General features: G+C 45.8%; 1 protein-coding gene across 1 annotated transcript in view; it reads right to left on the bottom strand.

Moving 5' to 3' along the window:
* Window positions 1-22,215, bottom strand: part of LOC147712331 (uncharacterized) — a 240,567-nt gene that overhangs the window by 57,425 nt on the left and 160,927 nt on the right. The window contains exon 8 of the mRNA XM_086923032.1: window positions 13,037-13,129. Coding sequence (XP_086779158.1) covers window positions 13,037-13,129 — 93 coding nt within the window. The remainder of the gene's footprint in view (window positions 1-13,036; window positions 13,130-22,215) is intronic.

Raw genomic sequence — 22,215 nt, 5'->3', positions numbered from 1 at the left:
TTCCTAGGGCCCAATCAAACATTAAAAAGGTCTTTGCCCCTCGGGTTTTCGACAAGACCGGACGTGGCCGGGGCCGCTCGTTCGGTCGAGGGGGTAGCTCCGACAGGGGGCAAGGCTCCGGCCGCGGTCAGCTGCAGGGCAACAACCGCTACAACAACTTCTACCCCACACGAGGACAGCGTTTTGGGGGACGTGGAGATGAGAGAGGCCGGCATCGAGGTGCTGGAAGAGGTGAGTGTACTGTCATCAGCGAGTTTGAAAGTAGGGGGGCTCTTGGCGCGATTTCATCAGGCATGGGCTTCCCTCACGAGCGATGCCTGGGTGCTGCAGACGGTCCAGGGCTTCCTGCTGGAGTTCCATGGTCGTCCCCGTTAGTTCCAGCGTCCGCGGTCTATTGTGTTTTCGCAGCGCGACGCCGACTTAGTGCGCGACGAGGTTTCCGCCCTCCTCTCAAAAGGGGCGATTTGTTGCACTGGCGAGCATCCCGAAGGTTTCCTCAGCAACCTCTTGTCGACAGGGGCCGTTGGCCGGTCATCAATTTGAAACAGTTCAACGAATGGCTGGTGTACTGACATTTCAAAATGGATGGCATCCACCTCCTAAGGGATATCTTGCGGCCATCCGATTGGATGGTCAGGCTGGATTTAAAAGACACCTATCTGACAGTACCGTTTTTTCCTCCTCATCGTTGTTTCCTCCAGTTCAGGTGGGACGGTCAGGTGTACGAATTTACGACGCTTCCTTTTGGGCTCTCCTCGGCTCCGTGGTGTTTCACAAAGGTGCTTCGCCCGGCGGTAGAGGCGTTGCGAGCCCAGGGCATGCGGATGATTGTCTACCTAGACGATATGCTGTTTATGGACCAGTGTCCGAGGCGTCTGTCCTCCCAGCTTCAGGCGGTGGTAGATCTCCTTCAAGGGCTGGGATTTGTTATCAACGAGAAGAAATCTCTTTTGGTTCCCGTTCAGTCGGTGACTTTCTTGGGATTCACAATAGATTCGGTGGCTGCAACCCTCAGCCTCCCGGCCAGGAAGATGGCAAAGATTCGCCACGAGTTGCGCCAAACTTTGGCGAAGCGTCAAACGTCCCTGCGTCAGTTGGCCAGGCTGGTGGGTCTTCTATCATCCTCCATCCAGGCCATCTTTCCGGGGCCTTTGCATTATCGAGCCATGCAACAGTTGAAGGCCTCCCACCTCAGGAAGGGCTTGACTTACTCTCAGCTGATTCCTTTGTCGGACGAGGTGCGGGGCGAAATGCAGTGGTGGCTGACGCACATGGAAGCCTGGAATGGCCGCGCGATTTTCGGCTCAGCTCCGGACATTGTCATAGAGTCGGACGCGAGTCGTGCCGGCTGGGGGGCCAGGTGCCGAGAGTTCTCCACGGGTGGCGCCTGGTCCACTCTAGAACAGTCATTTCACATCAACTGTTTGGAGTTACTGGCCGGTTCCTTTGCGGTCCAGTGCTGGACAAAGGACCAAGTGCAGTTCTGTGTCCTCCTGCGGATGGACAACGTGTCAGCGGTCCGGTACTTAAATCATCTGGGGGGTACCAGATCCAAGATGCTAGCGGATCTCGTGCGGGACTTTTGGAACTTTTGCCTGGATCATCAGGTGTCGGTTACGGCGGAGTATCTGCCGGGCCGTCAGAACGAGGTGGCCGATTGGCACTCCCGCCATCTCCTGTGGAAGCTGGACCCTCTGGTGTTCTCCTTATTGACGGAAAGGTGGGGTCCCTTCATGATAGATCTGTTTGCGTCTCGCCTGGACCATGAGCTTCCAAGGTTTTTCAGCTGGCATCCGGATCCGCTTGCAGTAGCAACGGACGCGTTCCTACAGGATTGGTCGGGCGAGCAGGGTACGCGTTTCCTCCATTCTCGATGATCACACGGGTGTCAGCTCTGCTGCGCAGCCAGTTGACGGAGGTGGTGATAGTCACGCCATGGTGGAGATCGCAAGTTTGGTTTCCAGTTCTTCTGGAACTTTCCTGGGATTCTACAATCCTACTCCCCCATCATCCGCAAATTCTGCTCAATCCGGACGGGGCTCCCCACCGGTTAGTCCAAGAAGGGTCTCTCCGCTTGATGGCATGGAGGATCTCCGGCGTCGCTGGGCGCTCCCGGGACTTTCGGGAAAGGCTGAGGACTTGCTCGACAGAGCATGGGCCGCGAACACGACCAAGAGATATCGGTCGGCCTGGCAGCGATAGCGCCGTTGGTGTGTGCGACGGAGTGTGGATCCCGTGGGGTCTGATGTAGTTCATGTCCTAAATTTTCTTGCAGGTCTGGCAGAAGATGGCCTGGCTTATCGGTCTATCAATGCAGTTCGGTCTGCGATTTCTGCAGGTCATGCACCGGTCCGGGGTTCTCCTGTGGGCGAACACCCCTTGGTGTGTAGGCTCCTTAGGGGAATTCGGCTCTCGCAGCCTCCAGAGCCACGTAACTCGGCCCTTTGGGATGTGAACAGAGTTCTAAACCTGTTTTAGTCATGGCAATCGAATAGGTTTTTGTCTAGGAAGGAGTTATCAGCTAAATTGGCCATGTTGTTGTGCCTGGTTTCGTGTAGGCGAGTCTCGGATGTACGAGCAATGGATATCTCGGCCAGAGTCTTTTCTCCTGAGGGAGTGTGTTTCACGCTCAGTAGGCGGACTAAATCTAACACTAGAGTTATCTCGTATCCGGCCTTCCCGGACTCCCCGAAGCTGTGTGCTGTGCAGTGCCTCCGTCCTTATGAAGATGCCACTGAAGATACCCGCCCTCCGGGCGAAAAAGACAACTTCTAATTGCTCTACGTTAGCCGTACAAGGCTGTTTCTTCCCTGAGTATCGCCCGTTGGGTGCGTTGGATCATGCAGGAGGCGGGGATTGATACTAAGCAGTTTGGTGCTCATTCATCGAGAGGTGCTATGGCCTCTAAGGCATTCGCCCTTGGGGCACGATTGGAGGATCTGATGCGGGCCGCCGACTGGTTCCACTTTTAAACGGTTTTATTTCAAACCAGTGCTGGAGGGGCTAGTTTGGTTGTCAACAAGCTTTGAACTGACATAATCCGAAGCCTCCAGTCCTGACATAGAATGAAAATTTTCCTAGCCGTAGGTGCTAGTAAGTTTCAATTCTATTAAGGACTCGGAGGCGAGGATTATCCCTCCCAATGACTTCCAAGAACTGGACCCTTCCCCGTACTGGCTGTAAGTAACTTTTTTCATACATTGATTATCCGTGTGTTCAACTGTGGTTGCTTGCACTGTTGCCTACTTGCTTGGTTTAGTGCTGGTTAAGGTTCAGTTCTGACATGGTGGTTTGTTGCAGGAAATGAGGTTGGCAAGGCGGATGCTTAAAGGTGCTGAACTGGATGCTTCGTGCGAAGAAAGAGGAAGGGGAACAGGTTGCAGAGCATGATGGGAGCTATCAGGAGTGCAGAGACTAACAAAGGACTGACTAGTTTTTGTTGTTCTTTCCCTAATGTTCATGGGAAATATAGTTTATTTTGTCTTTCTTGCTGCTGTGAAAAGAATAAAGAGTGAAGGAAGAAGGCATAATCCTCGCCTTCGAGTCCTTAATAGAATTGAAACTTACTAGCACCTACGGCTAGGAAAATTTTCATTCCTTTTGACAACCAGTTAATTTATGCTAAATAATGTTGTAAGCTATCTCCTTGTAAGCAATTTTCTAGTTTTAGATTACTGAAACCCAAGGACAGAGGGATTATTGGGTTGCTCATTCTGCTTGGACAGGAATTCAGATCATGCATCGCAGTCCTCCAATTGATGGTGCCTCAGGAAACACATTACACACCTTGTGACTGTATTTTTGAGAGAACCTATGGTTGCAATTAGGGCAGAACCATAAAGGGGTGTGCTCCATACCCTTTGCCATTCTCTGACCCATGCAGTCCATTGGTAGTTGAAGGTGTTTCTGTTGATTCAGTTATGTTTTGTGTTTTCCTATGTAAATTAGCTTAAGAGGAGTACTTTAAAAAGACAGCAGACTAAGTTACAGGATTCTACAACATACAATGGGGCTCTAACCAAATCTTATAGATCTCATACCAACCACAGCGCCATAGTCCAGTTACTAGAGTGCTGCGCCACCACTGGATTCTAGCACAGTGGCTGAAGATTCCACATAACTATAGTGTCATAGAAGTAAAGGATATTGATGGGCAAGAATCGGCACAGGTGCAAGTTCACTAATTGGTTTATTTGAGCAACTGCTTTATGCGGTGACCCATAAGTCAGTTCAGTTGGTATCTTGCAAATGTGCTCAGACTGGCAATCGTTACTCCTTTCAACATGCATATCTCGATCTTTAAAGCAAAACACAGTATATCAGTCTCTCAATACTGCCTAATATTTACCTACCAATGAGAATGCAGCTCAACGCTGCGATGGTGCCCCCTTCACAGTCACATGGGCAGCATCTCTGCGGGTGCAGGGTCAAGGCAGTGGCTCTGTCTCTAGGATCGCACTCATGAAACAAGGAACATTGTAGGCCATGGCACCAGTCACCTGTCTTTGGCAGCTGGGGGGTCAAATTCTCTACTACAGCAGTGCTCATGTCCTCGTCCACAGCACGTCAGGCAACAAGTGAACTGGTCCCTTGGGTTGCAGTGGGGATGTCGGATGGCACATCGTCAATCAGGGGTTATTGTCATTTCACACCCCATATCATGGGTTGGTGCCAGTCACACTTAAGATCACAAGTCGGCTCTTCTGGGTGCTCAACGCACCGGGAACACAGCTGGGCCTCTCCACCTTCTGGACCACAAACACGCTTCATCCCTAAGCAGACAGGCTTCTATGTACTGAGCAGATTCTCGTCTTCTAGCAAGTGCACATACTTTAGGTGATGTTGCTTCACCTTCAGGAGACTTGCTGTCAGACTGACACCAACCCAGGGTCACAGCAGCTCTCTAAAGAGTTCTTTTTTGGACAAAAGGAACTAGGAAATGGAATAAAGAGGGGTGGTTAGGAGTCCACCTATTTACTGTATTTCCAGACAGAGGATGTTGATCCAAGCTTAGGAGTCCAGAAAGTGGTTTGGGGTGGTTCCTTTTCAAATGTCATTTTCTGTCTGCAGTGCAGTGCAGAGACATCCTTTGTACAAGGTGGTGGCTCTCACAATAGGTAGAATAATGCTGGCTTCAAGCAGGGCTATCCCAAGACATGAACACAATGAAGTGCATCTGGCTGTCATCAGCCCTTCTTATGTGGCATAGACCAAAAAGACCGCTGAGAAACTTCTTTAGCCTTAATAACAGAATCAGCTCACTCACTACCATTCTCCTACTATCCTCAAAATGGCAGTGCTCAGGAAGGATAATCCTGAATCTCCAGCTAAAAGGTCCTAACAGAATTTCTAAGACTAGCCCTATCTATATGCCCCCCCCACCGAACGTAGGAAGCTGCGTCCCATCCTCCATCTCATGTGTTGTCAAACCAGATGCAGTCTAAAGTGATCCAGCTTGTCCGAGCAAACATTCTCTCACCACCGCACAGCCATGCCATTAGCCATACCTCATACGATGCACTCAACACATATAGGGGATGCCAGAATAGCAGGCATGCCTTGTGTACCTTTCCAAGTAACAAGACAGATTCTGGACCTAGGAATTACCATGGACCTTCCTAGACTCAGACCGTATGATAGATTGACATTTCAGCTCAGCCAGCCAAATGTCAGGACACCAGTCAAGTAATTCTGGGCTTGGGTGCAAACCTGTTTCCCATGAAGGAGGCATTCCCATCCCAAAAGGCTTCTAATTTGTATGCCTGAGTAGAACAGCATTTAGTAATGTGCAATATTAAGTTCAACAACACAAATAGGATCAAAAAGGGGTTTTCCTAGTCTTAAGAAACCGAAATACACTATTAAAATTTCGAAAAAGACATCATGCACAATTGCAACCACCAATACCTGTAAAAAGGGCAACACTCAAAAAGGAAGGGCAGGAACACTGCTTCTAATATGCAGAGCTATTTAACTGCAAGAGAAGAGGCAGTCAGCGTTTGTAGAAAGTGAAGTTCAAGGGAACTCTTATGGTCCAATAATGATAATTTCAATCAAAATAATGACCAATATTGACCAATTCTTTAACAAGCTTCGACGGATTAAAGAAGCTTTGAAGTCAGCTTGTTGGGCTCCTACAATGTGGCTTGATCACAAAGTGACTCCTGGGTTATTTACAGCTGGCATTGTGCTGTACCTTTGTAGTTTGTACCACAACACTGCCCTTGTTGTAAGGTCCCTTTGGTGAATGATGTACATATGTTCTTCAATTGTCCCGTATTGAGTCTGTTTTGGACGGCATTAGGTAAATCATATCATAGATCATACCAACACCACTTCATTCGGTTAGTAAAAACCATAAAAGTACAATACATATATCGACATACACTACATTATAAAAATATATAAAATACTAATCATCAATGAATGTGGCCAACCTGGTAAAAAAAAAAAATTATTACAAGGACAAATGTCATTACGTCACCTAAAGCCGCAACATCCAATAGTTCATATATAGCGGTAAATCACCCCTTCCAAAGGAACACATGTCAGAGTTAAAAATGCCAGCATAAAAACTATAAAAACGATAAACATGTAAGCACAGTGAGTCTTCTTTAGATATTTATCATGAGGTGCCGTTTTTTCCTGAGTCTAACAGCTGCGACTAAGAAGCTTGCAATAATAAAAATCTCCCATGCAGCAGCTGAAGATACAACAAGGTGGGTTTTACCTGTATAAAGCATTTTCCCCTTAGGAATTACAAATCCATTAACAAAAAGGAAAGATGGTTGACTATACAGTTCTGCACCTCATGCCAGTTCTGATATCCAAATGAACCCACGCAAACAGCCCTGGCATCAACCGTCTATTGGTGCCACTGGGTTCCAATTCCTTCAGAATGCAATTGGGTGGGCGTGCGCGGAGAAATGAAGTCCAAAGGTCACAAAGTAATTTTAATTAAGTTTCTTTATTTCATATTCAATATCCAAAAGAAGCTTTGCTTTCCAGCCAACGCGTTTCGTTCTCCTTCACAGAACTTCATCAGGGCTTATTATTAGTGTGGCACCGTTCTGTACGAAGCCTGAAGATGTCAGTGTCTTCTTATTAATTTAAAAGCACACATGGTCGGTCCTGAGTTAAAATCTTAATCCATTAATAGAAGCTGAAATGTTGAGGTTAGGCCACGAAAGTGGGAGTACGCCTGTGACAATTTTCTTGTGATGATAAAGTAATGATATTGATGTGATGAGACCGTAAAAGAAAATCCAATGCAGCCCTTTGTCCGTTCGCGTTCAGCGTCAGGGCATGAAAATGTATCTTCCTCGGCGTGATGACTGCAAAGGTATGCCTGGCTTAGCGGTACTCAAATCGTGAACACCACAAGAAGTTCTGCCTATCACAAAGTGGGACAGACAGCAAAGAAAGGTTAACAGGCCTTATGAATGACCGCAAACTTGTAGAGGGAAAGTTCCCCAGGCTATGATATGCCTGCTCTCACGATTCACGGTGTCCGAATGCCGGCATTTATGCCCCGACGCTGAACGCTCTCTGTTGGTGAACCCAAGAGCCCCTCTCATCAAATACTACCCCATGATGGATGAAGTTATTATCCATGTCCCAAGTCTCCTTTAAGGAAATTATGTCAAAATGTTTAAGGGAATTAATCCACTTCGGGTCATCTCTCTTACTTCTCAAGCCACCCACTTGTCTAGCCATTATAATATGTGGGGAGACCGTGTGCCTGCTACCGGTATGTTGATCACACCACTGTTTTGTTTTACGTAGCAGCTCCATAGTGGTTTCTGAGCAATGCTCTCTAAGCGGGGGAACCCCTGTAAGAATGGCGACTAAAGGAGTGGCCTCTGGGGGCAGCTTGGGTCTACAGCCATTAATCACTTTATCAGTCACTATATTATCACAAGAACTACTCCAACGCACGTTGTTAAGCATGGCTTGAAGCAGTCTGAGAATGGCAATATGTGATGCCCTCTGCCTGTCTCCCTATAGTAGCACATGCATTGGAAATAGGTTTTAATCCTGACTTGTTCTTTTGTGGCATTGGGAGTGTCAGAGCCTCCCGCCCTACATTCAACAATTGGCAACGTTTGAGCCCGAGGGATGATGCTATTGTTATCACTCTCACTGGCGTTTTTGTGGCCCCTCAAATAGGCCTCTAGATGCTCTAATTTCGTCATGATCCCTTTTACAGAGGAGTGCAACGGGTCAATAATGTCTTTAACAGTGTTTTAAAGAACAGATTCCAGTTGTGAATTACAAATTTCCACCATTGCTTTCCGAACAGCCGATTGGACACAAGATTCCAAGACTCCAAACTGATTGACGGGCATCTCAGTAGATAACTGTCCAGATTTAATTTGTATCTTTTTCCAATTTGGATTTCCTTGTTCAACACACCCACAGCAGAGGTCAGATAAGATATAATAAAGGTTGAGTTCCTGGGTACCTTCACTTTAGCACTCCCTTGATCCTGACCACAAGGAAATTTCCACTTACCCATTCTTGCACAAGTATGCGTCGATGTGAAGGGGTTGCTCCAGCCCATCCTCTTCTGGTCTTTGACATGGCACACTCAGGGCACACCCGCGCTCATCCCGCGCTGCGGGAGCCCTGGCGGGTTAAAAGCGCCTCATGGCGCTAAGCGGGTCTGTCGGCGGCGCCCTGGCCGCTAAGCTATCTAGGAGTTGTAGTTCCTGCTCCCAGGCAATGTGATTGGCTGGCTGGCAGTTCCCAGCTCCCAGTTCCTGGCCCCCGAATGACGGTGGAACAACTAGAGACAGGTATGAGCTCCCGTGCTGCAGGAGCCCTGGCTGAGTAAAAATCGCCACCTGGCACGAAGCAGGTCCGTCCGCGGCATCCTGGCCGCAAAGCTACCTGGGAACTGTCGTTCCTGCTCCCAGGCAATGCGTGGCGGTTCCTGGCTCCCAGCTCCTGGTTCCGGGCCCCGAATGACGGTGGAGCTATGCAGGTATGGGCCGGGTTAAAAGCACATCCTGGCGCAAAGCGGGTCCGTCGGCGGCGTCCTGGCCACTAAGCTACCTGGGAGCTGTAGTTCCTGCTCCCAGGCAATGCGCGATGGCTGGCTGGCAGCTCACGGCTCCCGGTTCTTGGTCCCCGAATGACGGTGGAGCAACTAGAGGCAGGAATGGGCTAAGTCAATCAATGATGTGTTTGGCCACAAAGCGGCACTCAATCTTTACCACTGGTATTCCAACGGATCATGTCTGATACACTGCTTCTACACAAATGCTTTTATTCAGTTTGGCTATTCAGGGACATTTTTAGGTCGAGCTCGACCTGCATTCAATGCGAAGCATTAATTGCTGTCTGCTCGGAACCTATTGTCAGCCGTTTCTAGGAATGAAGACACGAGTCAGACGCGCGCTTTTGCAGTCTCAGTTTTGACCGCGGGAGCGTGCCTCTGAGCCGCGCTTGCGCAGACGCACACACAGCCCCTGCTTTCGCTTGGCTTGCATGCAAACACGGCGCACACACACAGCCAGCCCCCACCCCCTGCACACACACACACACACAGGTGCGCGCACACATACACACGCTGCCGCCCCACCGCCCCTGCACACACACACACACACACACACACACACACACATACAGACACGCACGCATACACCCGCCGCAGCCCCCTACCCCCCCTGCACACACACACACACAGACACACACCCCCGCCCCCCTTACAAGTAAGCCCCACTCACCACATCGCCGCCAATCCTGACTTCGGCAGCCACCGCGGGGCTCTACCTCAGGCATGGGAGCCCCGCCCGCGTCACCAATGCTGCTCTCTGGCACTCCGTGGATGCGGGCTTCACGCAGAAGGCGGAAGTCCCGCCCCACGACCGGCTTCACGCTGCCAAACTTCCGGTTACAGTAAACAAACAATTATTTCCTGGTTTCTTATGTTCGAATCGCATGTAATTGTAAATTGTACTTAATAGCACTTACTACCCGGTGCGAGGTCTTGAAGCGCTTAGCAGCAGGTAGCATATGTGTGGCAATAACGACTTTTCAATATAAAGAGCCAAGCTATATGGCAAGTGGTGGCTTCGCGTCGAACCACATGGGTCAGAACTCGAAGCTCGAAGCTGTACCAAAGTAAACAGTGCGCCGTGCTCCGGGACACAATGGGCGGAAACGCGCTGCTCGTCGCTTCCTGCGCCGCCCTGACTTTCCTCAGGAATTGGAAAGAAGCACCCCGGGGCCCTGGAGAATTCCAGCAGCACAGATGGCTGCATTTGCGGTCTAAATCTACAGAAAATAGCAATTCATGTGAACGTTTAAAATACATAAGTTTAAGGTGTTATTACTATTTTTAAAACTTTTTTTTTCTTCAAATTCCTAACACGTTTTCGCATAACATCTGCCACTATCAATGAAATAATCTTAGGGGAGTGTTGACACCCCTCGCCCCCATTCCAACAGAACAGACATAAGTGCCCTAACACCCGAACGCACATTAGAAGCCCTGTGCATAGTGGAGAGACTTGGAAAATATTTTCAAACGTTGGTGAGGAAATGCATTTATTCGGAAATTCTGAAGCCTTCACACATTTTCTCTCCCCCATCCACCAAGTCCCTTTTCAGCTGAGCTTCAGAAGTTAGACTGACCCACACCTCTGGAGCCCCTGTGAGGAGTAAGGGGTAACTAGAAGGGAGAGAAGTGGCGTGAAGAATTGCGGTTTATTAGTTGGCGACCCCCACCGTGTAATAAACTCACAACCCTGTCTTCTGTCCAGCCAGGCTTGTCTGTAAAACCTTGGCTCAGTCCTGGGTGGCCGTGGCTTCTCGCAGTCTGGCTTTATCAAAGAAACAAGTGTAATTCATTTAGCAATGTGTGGCATCTCACCATCCTAGAGTGATTTATTCCTCACACTCCCAAGATTGCAGTCCCTTCTCTTGGTCTGTTGAGCTTGGTAGCCCAACCTAGAGGTGTGGCTACCCGACAGTTACATGCAGACAGGAAAAATGGTTTGACAAATCATTTCCCCTCTCTGTCCCCAACACCAACATGTCTAACACAACAAAAGTGCAGCCCCTCTTATATGTGTCACCATTTGTGTTTCAAAGGTGGCTTACCCTTTGACATTTGCCTTTAGCGCTCATGTTTCAAGCTTTATTACAAATGTCACAACAAAGATGTTAATATTTCACTTCTGTACTTGGATTTCCATCACAATAAAATACACTGAACATTATCTTCACAACAGGTATTTACAAAAGTTTAAGCTATTGCCATAAATTACAATAACTTTTATTTAAGTATTAATTATTTAAAAAAAATTAAAAGCCATAATTTGTAATATCAATACATCTAAGTCACGTAAATACAACACATATTGCATTGCAAATGCTATAGGTGTCACGTTTGCGAATGTTAAAACCATTGGCATTGTAAATGACAAAGCTATTAATTTCGCTATTTTGAAAACCAACACATAATTAAAAAATTTGTCATTTACAATACCAATAGCTCAAACTTTCCTAATACGTGACCTATTGAATTGCAAATGCTTGTTATATATGGGTGAAATGGATCTAAACGGTTTCTCCTTTGCTGGATGCCTGGCTCTCGGAAGTTAAACGCACAATGGACGTGGAAGTTGATCGTGGCACTCCGTAGTAATCTGTTATGTGGGGATGGTTTCACAAGTGGCTGCACAAGTAGTATGAGTTATAACTATATTTTACCTTTCGGGAGGGAGGCTAACGGTCTTGGGGCCAGATGCCCTGAGAGACAGGTCGCAAAAAGTTGTTGCAAATTGAACACCAACTTCTTGCGGCCTGTCTCTAATTTTGCAATGCGCCTCCATACCAATAGGTGGCAATGCTCAATCTACAGTCGCAGGGGGTCACAGAATGACCTGCCTGATAAAGATTTATAAGGCAGGTCGCTATTTGAGACTCTCCTTATTTGGCTATGAACACAGGTATTGTGGCCTGCAAAGAACAGTAGACCACTACCTCTGTGTTTGCATTCCTAAATAGGAAACTTTACTTTTATTTTTTTATCTGTTTTTTTTATTACCAAAACAGTCGTGTTTCTTAAAGGAACCAGGGCTGCTTTTAAAATTCCGCTTGGGTAAACTTTGAGGGGAGGAGCCAGTAGTACCCCTGAGATCACCCGACACCAGTTACAAAAGGGAAGGTGTCATACCTTCCCCTTTGCAAATCACTTACCACATCCTTCGACGTGTTAGTAAATGATCAATTGTTTGTGAGTGCCATTGCAGCGCCTTATGGCCCTATGATTATTTAGCCCTTTTTTCATTGACCGCTCGGCCACTAGATATGTTCCCAAAGAAGGATTCAACTAATTTCATTTGGGTAGTAAGGTTCTACTCCGCTATGGTGGCAACACAGGATGAAAACAATATGAGAAAATACAGATTTCTACATTGTTCCAAGTTCAGTGAAGTTTCAAAAATACGAGGCGACACATTACTGTACATGTCAAGTTGGTCTCTAGGGATTTATACTTCAATGTGTATCCATTTCAGTAAGTAAGCCAAGGGGTAATGAAATCCTAAACAGAGTGAGCCTTTAAGTACAAATGGGGTCATCATGAAATATACATCACCTCAAGGAAGGGACAAGGAAGAACCAAGGTGTACAGATATTAGAAAAAGAAAGCAACACATTGGGGCCAATACGCAAAGTCACTTGAGAGTACTTAATGGCACTACAGGAATGCTACACAGGAATACTCCTTTCCAGACACATACATGACTGTGAATTGGCCACAAAATGCCCAACTGCCTGTTAGTAAACATGCAAAGGGAGCACAGCACAGTACTAGCTAGTTGTAGCACTGTGTGGGATTATTCCCTGAACATTTTCATTTTAAGTCGTTGATGCAAAATCACGAAAGGCACTTGAGTTTGTGAAGTATTAAAGCAAAGGTAATAGTTCACATAGTTGTAAATACCCTTGTAAACAGGCCCGGCTGTTTACATGATCATGGGACACTAGATCTTGCAAACAAGGACGAGGCATTTTTACTCACTTGAACAGCTGGCAACGTTTTCCATTTTCGCATGTTGGTCCATTCTGCGTGTCTCTTCATCATCTCTTTTGTGAACGGAAATAATCTCATGTCCTGTTATATTAAAATAATCAATGTAAGTACTGGTTATAGCATGCTGAAAAGGGCTAATTTACTGTAGGGTGTGCGCCAGATATCATTAACATTTCTATGATAGAAACCGAAACTAGACAGAGCGATCTGGTCATGTACATTACACTGACAGGAACTGCAGATTGTCTTAATCTTCAGTAGATGCGTGAAATAGGCTGTCATTAGCCGGGGGTTACAGAGATTTAACAACAAGAGAGAGTAAGAATACAGGTAGAGCATTCTGAAAAGTTTAAAAGAATATTAGTGTACACTTTATTTACCACTGTAAATAAGGAAAGCAAAATGAATTATCTGTGCCAAGAAATAGCTGCAGGTGATCTGACTTGGAAAAACTCACTGCATCAAGAACACTAGCGATGGATAGCTTCCAGCAATTCATCTACAGCATGTTTACAAACACAGTCCCAATTAGAATACAGAGCTCTTTCCAAAAATAGATTCTTTTTTTCTTCACATCTAAAACTCTGGTTCTCTCCACCTTGGAGACGCAATAGATGGCATTCATCTCTACTTTTTTCTTACTTCTATTTTATCTCTATAAGCATTTGCTAGTGGTAATTGTTAGGACACTACCGCCCCATTATAATCCAGCCATCAGGTGTATTTGTATTTGGAATGGGGAATAGCCATGCGGAACCAGAAATACCAGGCCCTTTTCTGATAATCATCCCGATTACTGGGACAAACTGGCTGACACTTACCACCAGCTCTGAGCACGTGGTACATTTTAGCAGGAGGAGCCACAGCAGGCCAGATGTGTAGAATTTGGCCTGGCTGGACTGGGGTGTTACAGGGGCATAGCTAGCCCTATGGTCACCCGTGGCATTCCCAGTGTTTGGCACCCCGTGGCGGTCCCGGTGTTTGCCGTCCCGTGACAGCCGTACTAAAGAGCAGGGGGGCAGGCGAGATTCGGCGCAGGTTGCCAACCCGCGACGCCCGTAATTTTAAGCGGGGCGCGGGCAATTGCCACCCTACAAGGCATGTAAGAGGGGGAGAACGCTGCCACCCCCAAAACTCATGCCGCACAGGGCGGACAGCCCCCCCACCCCTTGCTACACAACTGGGTTGTTACGCACTAACTACCCCAGTGCAGTACTAATGGGCTACGCTCCCTGCCTAAGTCCCCTAGTATTTGTTGTTTTTATCAGTTGTGAGTCTGCGTCTAAAAAAATTACGATGGGAACACTGGATAACTCATGAGGATACTGTCACTGTCACGCTCATAATGAGGCCCTACATGCGTTTTGTGGCTAATTTCTACTTGCAATTATACTTTTTGGAGTTATGCATTGTTTTGCTAGCAAAAAGAGGGGACATACTAAAAGGATTAGTGGGGATAATGGGGTGAATATAATCATCAGGAATCTACAAAGATAAAAAAACATATCTAATAAGGTTACATCAGATTTCATGTATAGGTGAAAATATCTCCAAATGCACACTATGTGATTGTCTACTAACAAGGTAGTGCTAAATAAAACCTAGGGATGTGGAATTCCTATAGCCCGACGACCAGGACATATTGTTTGGGGTCAAGGGCAATAAGTTTTCATGTGTACTTTGTCCTTGGGACAAGTAGGCCCAGCCCCCTGCAGCAAAAAACATTTGGCTGCCAGTTTGCAGTACCGCATTATAGATCAGGGAAGCGCACTGTCTGCAGTTAAGGTAATATTTTTGCCCATATGTTAATACTGTTAAAACGTGTATTTATGGTTCATTAATAGAAAACCTATATTTTTAAGGTGAGCACTCTAAGTAAATGTTGTTAGCTCCGACTGCACTAGTGACAGTGGTTCCGGTATAAAAATGTGTACACACGTTTTCAAAGAATATGACTCGTTACAACGTGAGTCATTACATCGCATGCCATCACAATACAATACACCAGCATTTGTAAAGCGCAACAGCTACCTCAACCAAAGGTGGCCCGGCGCTAGTGTGATCCTGCAACAAAAAGGTAATGGGTCTCCGAAACTGAAAGAGTTCACTAGTCCCGGCTAAAGAGCCATGTTTTTAGGGTTGTTACAGTACAATACCCTTGTAAACAGGCCGAGCTGTTGACATGATGATAGGACACTAGACATTATCATGGGACACTAGGCACTAGACACTTTACATGTAAACACGGTCATTACCACAACCGCATTGTTACCATGCAAAGCCATTAATACTTGCAGTAGATGGCGCGCTGACATTAGAAATGTATAATTTACTATTCCAACTCCAGCCTACGTAAAAGTAGGGATGGTGTTGGAATAGTAAACTATACTATTCCTAGTGTTAGCGCGCCATCTACTGCAAATCGATGTAATGAGTTGCGTAGTAATGGCTTTGCGTGGTAACAACGCGTTCGTTGTAACAACCGTGTTGTAATGCATCGGGGTGTGATGACCGCGATGTAAAGGTCGTCTCCCTTTCTGAAAGTTTAGCAATATGAGGCTATGTAAAATGCTCCCAGAATGCTATCTGATTTGATGCAAATATTTGTAGAACCTTGGAAGCAAGATTGATGATTCTTTGCTTTCAAAATGAAATGATCATATAAAAAAATGAAAGCAGGAAAAAAAAATTGGGGCTAAACTACTGTAAAATTTCAGGTACCATTTCTATGCAGCATCATTTAGTAACGTGTTGATGCATGCTAGTATTTCCCAATAATATTCATAATGGGAAATCAGTGTAACCCGTTTCAATAAGAATATGGGAAACAAAAATAAACAAGCATTGGCAAAACCAGAAGGTCTGAAATTAGGCGGTCAGCTTTTTAATTTTTTCAATGTATGACTTGTTTTGGCATGGTTTTTGTAAAACCTTATTGGTGTGGGAGCTGTAGGGTCCTCACCATTATAATTAACACTGGCAAAAGCAAAAATATGTATTTGGTCTCAAAAAGCACACATTGCCACAGTAGTTACTGGCACTGAAAAAAACTACTTTGTGTGCCGATATGCTCCTTGTGAAAGAGCAGAATGCGGTCACTCACAGTGAAGCCAGCTGATACAGAGAGAGAGACAGAATTTTAATAAACACAAAAGGTTACGGCCAACGGCAGACGAAATTAGGCACCAAATTATTAAAGAAAGTCTCAAAAGTACACCCATGGTATATGTCCTTTCATTAAGTGCAGCTATACAGCTTTTGTGAACCCCTAAGATTTTACAGAAGTAGGACAAGAAATATACTCCAAGAAAATATTTGTGAACTGCATTTTAACATGCGCAAATATGAATGTGTAGATTTGCTCATAAGAAAATCTAGTGTTTGCAAGTTCACCTTCCCTCCAACCACTTTTTTTCCCCAACTAATTCGAACAATGGAACTATTGCTTACCACTACCTTCAGCCTCAGTATGTAGATCTGCAGAAATTTGGCAACATAAAGGGATTGCAAGTATTCAAACACTACAAAGTATGGGCCCTGGCATAATCAAAGAGGTTTTTTCAGAGCTCTTATATAATGAGATTGCTGCCATAATTTGTCGCTGCACTACATAGCACCACAGGGGCAAGTGGATTTTGTTACAGTACAAGTACATTTATGAATCAACCTGCCCCATGGACAAGTAGATATTTTATTAAATTCCACACCCCTGCAAACCCTTAAAACAGATCCTGATAGGTAAACAATAACAAATGCTGAAGAGAGTTAACTTTCACTTTGTACATGTAAGCATTAAACTACACTGCTACCGGTGGACACTTAAGAGAATGCAGCCCATCACCCCATCCTCCCCAATGGTCTTTTTAGTACGTCCCCATGAAACGACAGAATAGAGTACACTGTGAGGACACTCTCAAAAGGAATGGTAGAACTAATGTAATCCTGGTGTCTTTTAACAGGATCTGGGCAAAAAGATAATGTTCACTGTTAGTAGAAATTGTATTTGATATATGGCAAAGATCCCGCCCTTCTGCGCCTACAAGAACACTTCTGTGTTTTACCAATGATTGCTATTGAAATTCATCTAGTCCTGGTGATGAGACCCATATCACGAAAGTTAGTGACTGCATAAGTGGAAAATTTACAAATCTTTAAAAGACAGTTTCCATCAGGATTTACCAGCCTATGTATATCCCAGAAAGACAGCAAAAAACATCAGGAGTCAGCCCTAAATATAGTATTCATGCAGAGTCAGATGGTGAGCTGTTATACAACAACAATGGCTCTTTCTGTTAACACCATCGATGCTAGTGTTATTTTCCTCCTGTGCTGGTTTATTGAGTTTCCCATTGTTCATGACGAGCTCAGCTCGTCATGAGTGTATGGAGGTGTACATCATGACGAGCTGAGCTCGTCAGGAGCGTCCAAGGAGTTAATAAGAAAGTAGGAGAAGTCTTCTATTATGTCCTCCAAGTTGGTGGAGAGCATCATGTGGATAGAAATGATCTGTAAGCTGTGATACAAAGAAATGTGGATAGCCAGATCCATACTGTAAAGTGGTTGTGAAATTAGGTCAAAGAAATGAGATAAAGCACTTCTTATGTTGCAGTAAGCATGGTGTAAGCATGTTAGTAGCGACAAGAGCATTGAGTACTTGTGTACAGCTGCTCCGAATGTCCTAGATGAATGTTAGTCTAGGGAGGCAGTGGATATAAATTTACGTGTAATTTAATGATGGATGTTAATCATTTGTTAGTTTATTCAGTTATCAAATAATATATATTATGCAGGAGTATATATCTTTTGAAAAGCAAAGTTGTCCAAGGAAGGGCTAGCGTGCAACACAATTGCAAGTGTTGCAGTGCATTTTTATCAAGGATGAATCACCAATATTTTGCTTATGAAGTGCAGCTATACAGCTTTTGTGAACCCCTAAGATTTTACAGAAGTAGGACAAGGATGAATCACCAATATTTTGCTTATGCTGAAAAGCAGGGATCACTACTCCCGCCCCAAATTACGGTACACCCGCAACATTACACACAATAATGACTGAAACTACTAAACGTGCTGGAAAGCCAACTTGATTTCCTCCTATGTTATGGGTATCTCTAATATTACAGCATTAAGGAACTTCAATATTTGGCCAATATTCCAGACTATTCAGCAGCCAGAAGGCCTCTTAAAGCAAGCTCAACTCTATGCTACAGTTTACTAGTATTAGAAAGTGGCGGCTGATGACATTTGAAAGTGGTGAGGCGTAAAATGATTGTCATACTGCACCGCAGCGAGCGAGCGTAGCGAGCGAGCCCAAACAACCTAAGGAGGGTTCGCCCCGAGAAATTTATGAAAAAACAGTGGACTAATGGTGCATTTTCAAGCAAATTTGAGAAAGCAGGAAGGTTAATAAAGCAATTGTGAAAGTGCAGTTTTTACATTTATAAAGAGATATCATATAACATAGGTAGCTGCTTATTCAAGCTTTCTTTCAACCCATAGTCCAGCAGGGTTTTGATACAAGACAGATAAGAGAAAAAGCAGTGTGGTCCTCGACCAGGAAGACACTCGTATTTCGTTGGTAAGAAGTCAAAAGTTTGGTCAAATTGAAAACCTGAAATGCAATACGCAATCCAACAATTTCAAAGTACATCTCATCTATGTTCAACAAGCCATATGTTGCCCATTATTGGAATTGTGAATCACCAAATAAACTGAGCCACTGAAATCAAATTCAACCAAATCTGTGGCTCAATGTTACATATTGGCAGAAACAGTATAAAACAGAAACACAGTCTAAATAACTATAAAAGTGACACATAAATATTGACCATGCAACTCAAACTCAGAAATTCAAATCCAATTCACTGCCAAAGCAGGCCTCCCGCGTGTCATTTCATGTGGGCTAAGTTCAGTCTACAATGCATGACTTGCCAAAGCAAGTTAACATTCACTCATATTTAAAAATTCCTGTAGCAGACAACATTTTAAGTTACCCCAAAGCGGGACAAGACTTTACATTCCAACATTCAATGGTCTGTTCCAGTGTCTGAATATAGTAGAGATAACTGTATACGTATGCTCATACCCATATCTGTCTACCTTCCTATGTCCCTCTTTTTCTCTCTCTAGCTCACTTCCTATGTCCCTCTTTTTCTCTCTCTAGCTCAACATACTCGTTATACCCCTCTCTCTTTCTGCCACACTCTCTCATTCTGGCTCTGCTTAACTCCATCTCTCTCTGGTTCACCCCCTCTCTCTCATTCTCTATGACAATCCATCGCTTCTCTCTCCCACACACACACACACACACACACACACACTCACTCTCTCCTCTCATTCTGGCTCTTCATCTTTCTTTCAATTTCGCTTCATCTCTCTTGCTTTATTTATCAATCTATTCACTCTCTCTTATGTTATCAATTACATCCAGGTTAGTTCCATTACACAACAGGCATGACATTTTGGTTTACAGGTGCGTTCTGTGTCCCTTTTCTCTTTGCTTTCCATTGACTTTATCTCCAAGTATCTGTTTTCTCTCTTTTTAGGCCTGTCGTTTTATCTTGATCTCCTTCCATATTTATTCCGTCCTTCAGTTGGTCCTCCCTTCTTGAGGCTATCCGTCCGTTTGTCTATCTGCATTAACTAGCTAGTTTTTTATCTAACTATAGAAGACACTCTTCGTCATCTCTCTGTAAATCTACCCATCTCTCCCATCCCCCTACAGTCACAACCCCTGCCTCCCTTTTCTGGTGCTTTATTTGCAAGTCTGCTTTCAAGGTTTCTAGCCCGGTGTGCCCCTATTTGCATGAACATGCAAACCGAACAGGTGATGGACCGAATGTGGATCAATGTCACACACTCACCCCAGTCCGAAGATCTGGGCCCAAATCCATCGTTTTTTTGCACTCCACACCACCCTGGGTTAGACAATGGCGATATGCAAATCAGCTCTGACCCTGTGCCCCATGGGAACAGTCCAGTCCGAACTACAAAAGCCATGTCCTTCCCAGAACGGAATCAAGCATCCGAGGACCGGACCGGTTTCGAGGTAACACCTCTCATCAGCCCGGTCCGGTCCTCGGATGCTTGATTCCGTTCTGGGAAGGACATGGCTTTTGTAGTTCGGACTGGACTGTTCCCATGGGGCAACAGGGTCAGAGCTGATTTGCATATCGCCATTGTCTAACCCAGGGTGGTGTGGAGTGCAAAAAAACGATGGATTTGGGCCCAGATCTTTTGACTGGGGGAGTGTGTGACATTGATCCACATTCAGTCCATCACTTGTTGTTTTTGCAATTGCCGCCCTAAGTGCGCTGGGGATGCCCAGACGTGGGTCCCAGGCACTCCACACCACTTGGAGTCAAGCTAGCCGGGCTGATGAGAGGTGTTACCTCGAAACCGGTCCGGTCCTCGGATGCTTGATTCCGTTCTGGGAAGGACATGGCTTTTGTAGTTCGGACTGGACTGTTCCCATGGGGCAACAGGGTCAGAGCTGATTTGCATATCGCCATTGTCTAACCCAGGGTGGTGTGGAGTGCAAAAAAACGATGGATTTGGGCCCAGATCTTTTGACTGGGGGAGTGTGTGACATTGATCCACATTCAGTCCATCACTTGTTGTTTTTGCCTATTTGCATGAACAGTTTCACTCAAAGGTTGTGTAGCAAGGAGGCAGGTTTCCTCACAACACCAAATATTTCTGTGCCTGCTCATAAATCCTCCTGGTCTGTGTAGGTTGCATGTTTGGGAAGAATTATGCAGAGCGCAGCCCAATGCAGACATCAATAAATGCCACCGTCACCCATTTCTGTTATCAAAATGCATCGCATGTGTCTGCTTGTCCCGTTGGGTACCGGCTGCAAGGGCTGACTAGGTCTGTAGCAGAGCATCAGCAGTTTGAACTCCAGGCAGCTGTTCCACGTGGGATCTGACCAGGCCCGGCCGACTCAAGTCTCCCAAAGAGGATGTAAGAGGCCCCAAATACGGATTCTCAGCTGCCTATATCATAAATTCCACACTGAATGACTCACGGACTCGAGCCACCGCAGACAACCGCACCGGGCACTTAACCCTCACTCCACGCACTTTCTTCGCAGTGGCTGCCAGTAATACATTTGTATTGTTTCCTGCTGTCTGTGTTCTTTTTAGTTTCTCCATTCTCTCTCCCCTCTGCTCTTCCCTCCTTTATGTCCCCATCTCTCGGATTGTCACCTTTCACTGGCCTCTCTTCCCTGCTCTCTGCCGGCCTCTCCTCGCTCATCGTCGCAGATCCTCTACCTCAGAAGCAGGCTCTGGAGAGAGCTGGCCCGGGCTGAGGTATGGTCAGACCAGCTCCTGACCCTATGTCAGCACTGATTAATTACTGCACGGGCTGTGCATGATTATTTCATGCAGTCTAAGAGATTGTTACAGCAAATCACAGATAAAGGAAACACCAGACAGCATGTACCCATAAGCACACTTCAAGTGCACTTCAATCCTGGCCGTAGCAGCCAGTGACCGCTGCAGTTAAGAGTATCAACCGCTGTGCTGCACTGCAATAACTGTGTATATGCACAATGCCACAGTGCGCACAGTAAACTACGTTCAACATTCTGCAGGTGCATAACATGCAGCCACACTGCACCTTTTCTTTGCATACAACTCCGGTCCAAGTGGCCCCACATACTCACAGCTACAGGCAGTCAATCTGCACTACCCATTATACATCTACACAGTACAGGCACCATGCCCATAGAGAACTACAGTGTATTTGCCCCGCACCATACACTGCTGCACTGCAGAACAGCCACCCTGCACACCTACAATGTAATTGCACAACATGAGGCAATGCAGCACAACAAAACTGGGTAGCACAACATGAGAAAGTGCAGCACAACAAGAGCCAGGGAAGTGCAATAGGGGAAGGGCAGTCCAACAGGCAGGACAGATTAGTAAGAGACAGGAAAGTGCAAAAACAGGGCAGACCAACAAGATGGGTGACAGTCTAACAACCAGTGCGGAGATGCAAGATGCAGAGCAGTGTAAGAGGCAGGACAGCGTAACAACAGACATGGCAGTACAACAGACAGATTAGCACAACAACAGACAGGGAAGTGCAGCAGCAGGGAAGTGCAGCAGCAGGGCAGTACAACAAACAGGGTAATGCAGGGCACATGAGGAGACAGA

This window comes from Lissotriton vulgaris, chromosome 5, assembly GCF_964263255.1.
Source record: "Lissotriton vulgaris chromosome 5, aLisVul1.2, whole genome shotgun sequence".
Taxonomy (NCBI): Eukaryota; Metazoa; Chordata; class Amphibia; order Caudata; family Salamandridae; genus Lissotriton; species Lissotriton vulgaris.
This window is presented reverse-complemented; position numbering and strand designations above follow the sequence as displayed.